This window comes from Bactrocera tryoni, unplaced genomic scaffold (assembly GCF_016617805.1).
Source record: "Bactrocera tryoni isolate S06 unplaced genomic scaffold, CSIRO_BtryS06_freeze2 scaffold_494, whole genome shotgun sequence".
Taxonomy (NCBI): domain Eukaryota; kingdom Metazoa; phylum Arthropoda; class Insecta; order Diptera; family Tephritidae; genus Bactrocera; species Bactrocera tryoni.
Genome location: NW_024396186.1, coordinates 123736 through 136147, shown reverse-complemented (window position 1 = coordinate 136147; position 12412 = coordinate 123736). Strand labels below are relative to the sequence as shown.

The 12412-nt window shown below is 36.8% G+C and overlaps 1 protein-coding gene across 1 annotated transcript in view; it reads left to right on the top strand.

Annotated features, from left to right (window-relative positions):
- Positions 1 to 5815: 5815 nt before the first annotated feature.
- The window catches only part of LOC120781198, a gene marked incomplete at its 5' end in the record, with an annotated part of 37746 nt that continues 31149 nt past the window's right edge, over positions 5816 to 12412 (top strand). The window contains one exon of the mRNA XM_040113316.1: positions 5816 to 5988. Within this exon, the coding sequence (XP_039969250.1) occupies positions 5816 to 5988 (173 nt within the window). The remainder of the gene's footprint in view (positions 5989 to 12412) is intronic.

Here is a 12412-nt window from a genome sequence, read left to right as displayed (position 1 = left end):
AATTCTCTAAATGACAATGTAAATGCTAATGGCGACGATATTGATATATCGGCGATTAAAATGTATCTACAAAATTAATCGGTCAATTCAAGGTGCTCACTCAGCTCAGCTCACGGGTATCGAACTCTTCTAAAACTTTTATAGTTTTGTCTAAGAGACTATGGGTCTAAAACCGGTTTCGGGCCAGCGATTTCAAGGCGAAATTAGGTTTTAGGGATTATAAAATTTGTTTATAAATTTTTTGAATTATCCGAATGAAATTAAATGCAAAGGTGAAACTCCATTTTATGCTGATTATTTGTCGAATTTATCCAAATCGAACAGTTGTATCATATATATCTTCATACAACTTATTATGCGGATTCTTTATTTTCCAAGGTATTACCTTTATTTAAGAACGTTAGAGGACATAATTTTGCAGAATTGTCCTCTAATATGTTCTTAACAATGATAGTGGAAATAAAGACAAATGAACAAGCTGTAATGTACATATATAAAACTTACGATTTTTCAAAATCTCTTAAAATCGTCAGAGCTCCCCATTTTTTTCAGAAGAAAAATTATTTTACATAAGCCGATTCTCAAGACTTTGATAACGATCATTCAAGTACCGGTTAAACATTTCAATAAAACTAAAAACGTTTTGTTAGTTCTTTTGAGCCACGTTATTTTACATAAACAATGGTTAATGAGAAAAAAGATCTTTATCTTGATTTGGATCAGTCAGTTTGTGAGACAACTATTTCTTGTAGTGGCCGATACCGTCGATTGAAACAAATGACAAGCTTACTGAGAAAAGGATGTGAGCAAAATTTCAGAACGATGTCTCAATCACTGAGGCAGACATTTCCAAATCGACTCATCTGGCCATGCTGATCATTCATACATATTTTATAGGGTCTTCACCATCGCATTTTCTCTAAGTGTTAAGTATTTTTAATATACCCAGTTCAAGGTATAACGACTGTTGTAAAATATAACATAACATAATATATATAATAAATATAACATAATATATATCAAGTTCCTTTATAAATACTAGTAGTTTTGACCAAGCCATATGTTTGTTCGGTTCACCGGACGGAAAATATAGACTTTATGTGAGCCTAATCTTCCATAATATTTCCCTATCTATGATACTCTTGAATTGTTAAGGAGTGTGGAAGCCAAATGCTGGTCTGGTTAGCATAGTTTTGTAAAGAAATTTTAGGACAAGAATCTCCATAGAAACTGTTAAGTTCAAAATCGAACATCTACTCAAATAAACGGTTTCTTTTTTCATGTTCATAGCCCTTCCGATGTACAATCCAAACATATCGGAACGTTAAAATTTCTTACAACAGTATTAATATTTTCACAGTACTAACTACATAAATCAATGTATACCAAGTAAAGCCACAAACACATAACTGAATCTGTGAGTGCCATATGCACCTAACCTCCCACACTAGCACATTATTCCCTCCTTGGTATCAACATAAGAGTAAAAAACTCAAACTCAATGGGCTGTGCAACTTTGCCATTACCGTCAGCACTGTCACACTCACCACTCACGCTATATTTTCTTGCCTTGATGGCCTTTTCTGCCTGAGTGACACCATCAGCAACATCGTCTTCATCAGCATCAGACTTCAGACTTCACACTTGTGATTTAACTTTTTTTCCGACTTTTGCTTGCATGCAGAGAAAGGGAGAGAGAGAGTTGTAAGTTTCCGTTTGGCGTTTGTTGTTATGCTCATTTAACATATTAGTTAGGGTAAAATCATGTTATTGATATGTTTCAAACAAAAGCTATTAATATAAACTCAAGAGTAAGGCTTAGAAGCATTTTGACGGCTGTATAGCAGTATTTTTCAGAACTGTTAAATTTTAAAACCATAGGAAATTGCTACGATGAATGACTGTGTATGTGTAACGTCAACCGATTCCTAGCTTCTTAATCTTCCTGAACGTACTATATAAAATTTGTGGTGGAATATTCAAGAAATTGAATGTGATATATAAAACGTTTTACAATGGTATCAATATCGGTTTGGATCGGTCCGAAACTACATATACTTTCGTTTAAAGGGAAAGATGACTGATCTAGTTCGGTTTCACTACATCATATTTAGATATGACGAGCAATAAGATTGTAGCATCAAGTCATATATCTGAATAAGATTTCATACAATGTATAGATTAAATAATAAGTACTGCTCATAAGCACTTAACAAAAATAAATTTCTTTAAGTGGAATTGTTTTTCGTGAAATTTATGAAAAATCAATTTCGTAAAGACTATATTTATATAGTGTTTCGTCATGACAATATTACATACTTTACTATATTAATGAAATGAACACCAAAACCGAGAAGGAAATTGTCATCAAAAATAGTCATATTCATTCTAGCGACTAAAATCAGTATTAATATAATTTTTCATGCCGTAGCTCTTCTCGTAGCTACTTCGTTGAATATATCTTTTAAAGAGCGGCATGTGAAAGGATTTATAGTAGTCATGGAAGCATGATTAATATATATATGTATGTACATATGTGAATTTCAAATCGATTAAATGTTAACATAAAGGTTCGCCATAATCTAGAATAAATTCATTTATACTCGATACACACATTTACAATTACTGGAAGGTTTCTTAAATTATGTTCTAAATAACAATTTTTACTGAATTATTTTTCATATATTTTCTGTCGTCTTTCTACGACAGAAAAAATCCTTATTTTTTATCTTTTAAAAATGGTTCAGGATAGAATACGGAGTAGCTTAACATATTAAATATGTTACAAAAAATTTTGATATTCGGCCCGAAATGCCCATATTTCGCCTAAAGTTAGCTTGGACTTAAGATTTTGTTTTAGGTAATATACAATGTTCCGTAAATATTTTGCTCTTGAATTCTGAAGAGCGTTATCTTTCACGTTAGCACTCAGAGCGGACAAAATTACTTAACTTTTTTAATGGGAAGATGTATTTTGTCGGATATTTTAAAGTAAGGCGTCTTTAATAAAAGCTTTTTTCAAACTGTTGTGTTGTATTGATTGAAATTTTACTTCGAAAAGATACTTCGAATCCACAATTATAGAACTTGCTAGAATCTCTTTGATAAAAAAATTAAAAGAAGAAGAATAAAAACCAAGCCACTTTATTAATTGTCATTCTTTACTCAGGTCATGGGCTAGAATGATTGCCAGTCATATTCTGTTAAGAAACGAACAATGATGGTCAGTCCTATATGATCGTTTACGCAATCAGTCAATTGGAATCTTCAGAATAAATTCCTGGCAGGAATTTGAGTCTATATCGGTTTAAGATAAACATTTGGATTAACGTAAGAAGAAAATAATTTAGTCCGAAGTCGACAATCGCGATTTCATTGAAATAGACGAACATACATACATTGTTTCTTAGCCATTCCCTTCATGTCGAGATTAGCTGATTATAAATGCAGTAATAGAATCTAATGCTGGAATTCGCTCGAGCTTTGCACCACCTTATTCAGTATTTCTGTGCAACACATATTTACGATACTTTATATGGTTTCTATGCAACATCCTGCATGTGTTGCAAGTAGAACTGTTGCAGAACATGGAGGCTTTATTGAGTTTGTTCCCTGAAATTTCCTGTTTGATCGTGCGACTTTTAAGCCATTAGTTTAAACGATGTTGGAGTTTCAAATTTAAGGGTGTAATTACATGAATGTGTCTGTGACTAGACCTGCAACTTGTACGGGAATTGCAAGAAAGATTTGTAAAAGATGCACTTGAACCCATTGCGGTTTATTACATAGCATGTGTCTCCAACAAATGTGTGCGAAGAATCTTTATAACGGGTGTTTTTTAGACGTGTGGTTTTCAATTATTTGATACCTTTTTCGTATGTGGTCTTTTTGACGGCTAATTTTTCTCTTGCCATTTAAAAATGAACAGACTTATTTTGGAAGAATGTTTCGAAAGTGTGAACATTTTAAGTCGACATAATTGCCCAGCAGAATCGCTCTTCCGAGCTACTATGAATCGGTTTCGCACCACGTTTATTCCAGTGGTCTCTACCACCAAAGGCGCTATTGCTGCTGTGGAGCAAAGTATCAAAGAAAACCCGAATGCATCCATCCGCGCTCATCAATTAAAGCAGTGCCCATCCATTCTACGGAACATTTTCTTTATTTTTAAAATGTAATGGCAAATATATATCTTTCAAATACAGCTAGTTCTCGACCATAACATAAAATTATACGTATTTTATTTCTACATGAAAAAAACACATGTCTAAAACAGACACCCTTTATCAATTTGTTGCCACCAACCCCTGTCAGTCTCACTCCATTCCCACAAACAAACACTCATCCGGGCATTTTTACAATCCAACAAACAAGTAAGCAAAGAAACGACGCTGTGGAGAAAAGACAAACCCTTGCCAATTCCAGCAACTTTGCTCGGGCTTTCTAAAAGGTCTTTCTAAAACATAAGCGGCAACGGCAGCGTCTACTTACAAGGTGCTTTCCAAAGTAAACAGGACTTTTTGAATCTAGCTCCATCTATATGTCGACTAGTGCGTTAGAATCTGCTATCTTTATCGATTGTCCAGTGAGAATTTCATGACATTTCATGGATTGGAAGTGAAGTTATTGCGTTTTAAGTGTCGGTATGTTTGTGCTATCGGTGCAAAAATGAGCTTCGAACAAAGTCAACATTAAATTTTGTTTTAAAATTGGTAAAACTTTTACCGAAACGTTTCAATTGATGAAACAAGTTTATGGCGATGATTACCTATCCCGTAGCAGAGTTGCTCGAGTGGTTTCAGCGTTTTCAAAGTGGACGTGAGGACATAAATGACGATCAACATGTGGGCCAATCAAAATCCGTGATCACCGGAAATTACATCGAAACTGTGAGTGAATTCATCAAAAATCAGCGGAAATCATCAAATGGAATTGGATTTGAACTATTCCACAACATCGATTTATCGCATTTTTACCGAACGTTTGGGCTTACGAAAGGTGTGTGCACGGTTTTTTCCAAATTGACTGTCGACCAAAAATTGCTCAGAATTCAACATTCGAAGGACATCATTATCTGACCAAAATCACATTTGAACCATTAACCACTCCCGTATTCACCTGATATGGCACCGTGCGACTTCTTCATGAAAGCAAAGCGTTATGCAGACGTATAGCTCATTCAAAAGGCTTGCACCGGCATACTGGCGGCCATAGCGGCCAACGAGCTAAACCACTCGTTCGACATGCTTTCGGACCTTGCAAAAAGTTGTATTGAAGCAGTAGGAGACTATTTTGAATAAAAATAAATTGATTTTGCCGAAAAAACCCATTTGTTCCGTTTTTTTTTAAGTCCTGTTTACTTTGGAACACACTTTGTATCAGTTAGGATTATAAAGAACTCGGCGAAAGTGTTCTGCTGGTAAGGACCCAAGACAAACTGCTGAGTCATTGTGAGCGCCCTGCTGCTAATACTTGAAACCCAAGCGACAGTTAACCAAATCATATAAAAGGGTTTTAAGCAAACAGTTGAAAGACGCGAAGGGGGTAAAAAATGTGTAAATACAGAAAATATTTGAGAAAGAAAAAAACGAAAGATTATATCTAGGTGGCTTGGACATGATTGCAGTCTGGTTTCTGAGCATTGCTGCACCTGTCCGGCTTGAAGTGCTTCTTCGGTTTCTACTGTTAGCATAAAATTGCAATCTCGTAACTGTATATACACATATTAACAATATCAAAAATTAATGTGTAACCTGGTGCTTCATATTTATTTATTTCTTCTTCGCTTTGTTTACTTTTTGTGTTGCTCTTTCAGATGCTTTCAACTACTTTGACATTCAAGGACCTAATTTCTCGCATGAGCCGCCATCGAGCGTCGAATTCACCAACAATGCCGGCAGCAATGCCGATTGCATAGCACATGGCAATCCTCCGCCGAATGTCGACTGGCTGCACAAAGACAATAATCCCATCACCTCGATATCAAAGGTAAAAATTATTCTCTCTAAAACTTAGATATCGGTTACAGTTAGGCGTGCAAAACTTTTATGCAAAACTTTCTTTATTTTTTAACTCTCTTACCTTTATTTGTTCTATATTTTCGAGCGAACAGTTTTCTTTAAATGCATCATCCAAAGTTGCAGGAGGTCTGATCGAAGTTAAAAGGGAGGGTAGGATGTTAAGTCTTCTGTTGGGAGCTCCCCATTAACTACACTTTCAGACTACCAAACTACTGTGGCGTCTTTCAAGCAGAGTCGGCTGCCTTCATTGTCGTAGACGATGTACTGCTCCGAAGTGCAGCAATCCTTCAGAGAGGTGTGCATTCGCTCCAAAAGCCAACTCGCTCGCTGACTGTGCGCTAGTCAAGGAATGTAACTTATAATAGTAACAAACATCAAAACAACCTTTTGTTTCCGTAAACAGAATGCAGAAACAACCTTGAGCTGGAACAATTGAAATGCACTATGACTACAACAAACAATCCTAAATAAACAAGTATCAAAACAACATTGAGTTTGAATACCACAACATCCTTATCTTAAAACAAAGCAAATGTATCTAAGCAAACAATATATGTACATATATGTAAAGAAACCTAAAAAATAATATAATCTGTATCTAAACAAACTATCAACTAGTAATAAGTAAACATACTAGTTAGTATAAATAGAAGTAACAACGGTGTAATAAGTTAGCCTTAAGAGTATAAATAGAGAGCACACATTTCGGTGCATTTCAAAATACATTCTTTTGACTCATTTTTACTTCTGGTAAAAATTAACTCGCTCAAAAGTAGTCAAGATGTGCATGACCTTGTTAGTACGAGTAGTAGAGCCTCGATTCCAGGAAGGCGAAGTGGAAACTTCTTGTTACTTACTTTTCTATTACACGGCTTTTACTAAACTGCGAGGTTCTGTGATTAATTAGGCGAACTTCCAGAAATGTACTATTCGCAAAGCGCTTAGTCTGCAGCAATAAAAGTTTCAGTTATTTTACGTTCTCTTCAATGGATCTTGGTCGTGTTGAAACAATTTAAGGATCGTGCTTGACGATTTTTTGCCTATGCAGACGATGTAGCTCTCATGGTCAAAGGAAGGATATCGTAACTAATTGGACGTCCGGAAGCGTCCACGCTGTTCACACAAATAAACCTCCTGGTTAGCTGGATTTCGCGGAAACTTGCTCAGCTCTGGGCTACCATCGGTTTAGGTGCAGTTGCAAGATTCTTTTGCCCAAGATCGATCTCACTAGTTGTGGGGTTCCAGGTTGTCATTATCCTAGCGAAATCCATTCTATAGGGCCTTACATGACACAATCTGCACAAGCTCTACGCAGCGAGTTAAAAACATCTCTACACTTCCTTGTTGATTATATAACGTTTTCGTGATCATGGACATAACCGCTTGGAAACTCACACTCTAATATCCCAATGAGCTAATTAGAATAGAAGTTAAAAACCTGAGAAAATTGTTTATTGGCCATATAGCACTTTTTAGGGCTTCACAAACTACGGCCTTCGAAACTTTACTAACCTTAGTTATACGAGGTGCTTTCCAAAGTAAAGAGGACTTTTTGAATCTAGCGTCCCTTGGTTGCGCAATCTATATGCCTATATGTTATCCTTATCGATTGTCCAGTGAGAATTTCATGACAATTTATTGATTGGAAAAGAAGTTATTGCGTTTTAAGTTTCAGCATGTTTGTGTTATCGGTGCGAAAATGAGTTCCGAACAAAGAGCCAACATTAAATTTTATTTTAAAATTGGTAAAACATTTACCGAAACGTTTCAATTGATGTAACAAGTTTATGGCGATGATTGCCTATTCCGTAGCAGAGTTGTCCGAGTGGTTTCAACGTTTTCAAAGTGGACGTGAGGACATAAATAACGATCAACATGTGGGCCAATCCAAATTCGTGATCACCGGATACTCAATCAAAACTGTGCGTGAATTCATTAAAAATCAGCCGAAATCATCAAATAACAAGTAAGGAAGGGCTAAGTTCGGGTGTCACCGAACATTTTATACTCTCGCATGATAAAGTGATAATCGAGATTTCATTATACGTTATTTACATATTTTTCAAATACCGTATTTTTGTAAAGTTTTATTCCGCTATCATCATTGGTTCCTAATGTGCTATATATGTATTATACAGAGAAGGCATCAGATGGAATTCAAAATAGCGTTATATTGGAAGAAGGCGTGGTTGTGAACCGATTTCACCCATATTTCGTACATGTCATCAGGATGTTAAGAAAATATTATATACCGAATTTCATTGAAATCGGTCTAGTGTTCCCGAGATATGGTTTTTGGTCCATAAGTGGGCGAGGCCACGCCCATTTCCAATTTTTAAATAAAGCCTGAGTACAGCTTCCTTCTGCAATTTCTTCCGTAAAATTAAGTGTTTCTGACGTTTTTTGTTAGTCGGTTAACGCACTTTTAGTGATTTGTATGGGAGGTGGGCGTGGTTATTATCCGATTTCTTCCATTTTTGAACTGTATATGGAAATATCTGAAGAAAACAACTCTGTAGAGTTTGGTTGACATAGCTATAGTAGTTTCCGAGATATGTACAAAAAACTTAGTAGGGGGCGGGGCCACGCCCACTTTTCCAAAACAATTGCGTCCAAATATGCCACTCCCTAATGCGATCCTTTGTGCCAAATTTCACTTTAATATCTTTATTTATGGCTTAGTTATGACACTTTATAGGTTTTCGGTTTCCGCCATTTTGTGGGCGTGGCAGTGGGCCGATTTTGCCCATCTTCGAACTTAACCTTCTTATGAAGCCAAAAGATACGTGTGCCAAGTTTCATCATGATATCTCAATTTTTACTCAAGTTACAGCTTGCACGGACGGACGGACAGACAAACATCCGGATTTCGACTCTACTCGTCACCCTGATCACTTTGGTATTTGGTTTTGGGCTTACGAAAGGTGTGTGCACGTTTTGTTCAGCACAAATTGACTGATGACCAAAAATTGTTCAGAATCCAACATTCGAAGGACCGATTGTGACTGATTATTTGACCAAAAATCACATTTTAACCATTAACCACTCCCGTATTCACCTGATATGGCACCGTGCGACTTCCTCCGTTTCGGAATACATTTGCCCTTGAAAGGAAAGCGTTATGCAGACGTAGAGGCTATTCAAAAGGCTTGCATCCGCATACTGGCGGCCATACCGGCCAACGAGCTAAAACACTTGTTCGACATGCTTTTGGCCCGTGCAAAAAGTAATGAAGCAGAAGGAGACTATTTTGAATAAAAAAAAATTGGTTTTGCCGAAAAAAAACCATTTGTTCTGTTTATTTTTAAAGGCCAGTTTAATTTGGAACGCACCTTGTCTATATATATATTTTTCTATGACTCCGGTCACTTGGAAAAATTCTAGTGATCTCAAGCAATCTTAAGAAACATATTCAATCTACAACAATAGTAACTACTGTTTTATTTATCGAAGCAACTTTAAAATGTTTTGCATACAAAATCGGTATTCTTCAATTAAATTTATAAAAAGTACCGATATAGAAATAAGTAAGTTTGTGTGCGTAACAGTGGAAGGAAAGCATTTCGCTTTCAAAAAGTTTGTTGTTAACTTAAATTCTGTGTACCCTTTAAGGCAAAAAAAAATTATAACGAAATTTAAAAACAAAGTCCCTGGCTGGCGCAAGCACTAACACTGAACCGGATACATGAGCCGCAGTCCGAACAATGCACGGTATTTACTGTGCACTTACAAAAAGCGAAACAACTGCAACCAACATAAAAATTCGAATAAAATGCAGTATCACAGAATGACAATAAAGGCAACAAAAACTTACGGTCGACCTGAAAGAAGCGCTAGGAGTTGAGGCGCGCCCAGAGTCAGTTTCGAACAAATTCAATCAATAACCACTTGAACCAAACTTCCGCCATAGGCGGCTCGCCTGAGTTATTTCGATATGGCACCGAAGGTACGGACTGTTGATTGGCGGGTGGAATCGAGCGAGTGTCGTTAAATACATATAACAGTGAGACAGGCTGGCGCGGTCGGCAGAGAAGACAAATACTGCGAAAAATGATGTTGTTGGTCAGGAAGATTAACGGGCAGTCAGACAATGTACATAGCAGCTTTGCATTTTATTCCGCACAACAACAACTATAGGATGCTCCACTATTGCGGGTTTTTTTTCAATAGTGAGTACAACAATGGCATTGCGCTTGGGTGTTGTCGGCTATGCAGGAGTCCTTGAAACTATCACCTATAAATGGGTGTGTCTGTGCGTATATTATATGAGTGCCTTTGTTGTCTTACCGGGACTCATCTCGCTCCTTTGATGCACTTATCATTAATGCCTGTCATGGATTTCTGAACATCTGTACTTATGGTACGGCCAATAGCCGTTATTTGTCGTAAGTTTTTACATATGAAGTTCAAAAATTGCTGTTGGTGTCTCTGAAGTCCACGCCCACTTCTCAATTTTAGGATTAAAAGCTTTGCATTATTTCCAATTTCCATTACACAAAATCACTCTTTCAATATTTCTACATTTTTCTACTACTCCCTGCTAAAACATTTACCTCTGTCTTGCGGGTCTGTCATATGCTCGCTAACGGTTCACTTAATTTCCCCCAGTTCGAAGCGGAAGAGCTCCGTCAAGATGTTCATTGGTCCGTGTATCATTGTGTGGCCAGCAATGCTGTGGGTAAAATTGTTTCTCGTGGCGTTCTGATCAAAGTAGGTAAGTACTGCCATAAGTTGCTATTAGAAATGAGAGAATATCAATCGTTCACTTGGTTTGCTCAACGATTCGCAGAAATGTATCGATTCAATGCATTACAAGTGCACTGTATCCTAAGAGATTGGGTATCGAAACATTTAAGTATTCTCGAGTTATTTGCCTCATCCTCTTAGAGAGGTTCCACGTCTACTCTTCTTGAAGATAAATAACTTTAAGATATTTTCAAGTCCATAGAAGCTTAAAATTTAAACTTATCTTCTTCATCCACTTTTCTCAGCCCACATGTCGCACGTAGAGTTATATTCACTGAAAAGGAAACGTCAGAAGTAGATTCCGCGCTTAAGGCTCTCTGCTGACCTTATTATAATTATGGCTATCAGAACCTGGCTATTCATTGGTTGATAAAATTTTGTTTATATCTAAGTTTTTTTGTGCATAATCTTTCTTTAGCGGCGTAGAAAACGCTTACGCGGTTGTAGTCAAGTTAACAACATCGCGCCAGTCGTTTCTTCTTTTCGCAAGGTGGCGCCAATTGGAGAATCCAAGCCAGATCCTTTTCCACCTAGTCCTTATAACGGAGTGGAGGTCTACTTCTTCCTCTACTTCCCCTGGCGGGCGCACAATCATTATAACTTGTAACTAACAACCGGAAACTAATTTTTGACAGTACTATTCTTACTCGTTAGGTTATGAGTTGAGAAATCTTATTCAAGACCCACGGCGTACATATAAGTCGAGAAAAACTTGAAGGGGATCGACTATATAATTATATATGTATAAAACTGAACTGCTGAATTGAGGATAAGTTTAGTAGGCATACTACCTCCGTCTATACCGACGGGTTCATATTGAACTGCGAATTAGGAACGGAGTCTTTACAATTATTTTTCTTTTCGTCTACCAAACACAGCTAGCATCTTTCAAGCAGAAATACCATTCATAGAAAATACCTGTGGAATTCAGATAGCCCTGTGGCATTACTAGCCTTGTCATCGGAAAAGATTTATTCCAAAGTAGGAAACAAATTTGGAAGTCCTTAAGCTCAATGGCCACTTGTCAATAATTACCGTCACCAGTGTCAGGAAAATGTTCCACAACGAAAAAGCGGACAAATTGGCCATATCAGAAACCCCTCCAGGCAAGTCTAAGAAGAGGTATTGGTATTAGACTTGTGTTATTACTACGCCTAGAATGATCAGGCGAACCTAATATTACCAAAACGAGATAAGACAAGAACTACGGACTTATTACACTTCCTCTGTAAATGTCCAGCTCTATTACAAACCCGACATAGAACTATTGGAATCCATCGGATACCAAACCTTGAAAAATATCTACAAAAACCACAACGGAGATGAGTTGTTCCATGTAGGGTACTAAATGGCTTAAACATTACCATGAAACAAGATAGCAATATTTACAGGACTTGCGATAGTGTTTCAAAATGGCGCATCTAGTGCTAATTAAGTCCGAAGCGGCTGTATTCTCTACAAACCCACAAGTAGATCTACACTCTCTTCGTCCGCAAGTCTACGTAGATATTTAGTCATGTATCGAATTGATCGGAATTTATAACTTCAATTTTAAAATTTGCAAAAAATAACATAAGAGCTTAAGTTAGGTTAAAATTAACATTACACATCCTAGTGTATTTTATTGAACACTAGTGTAAATAAAA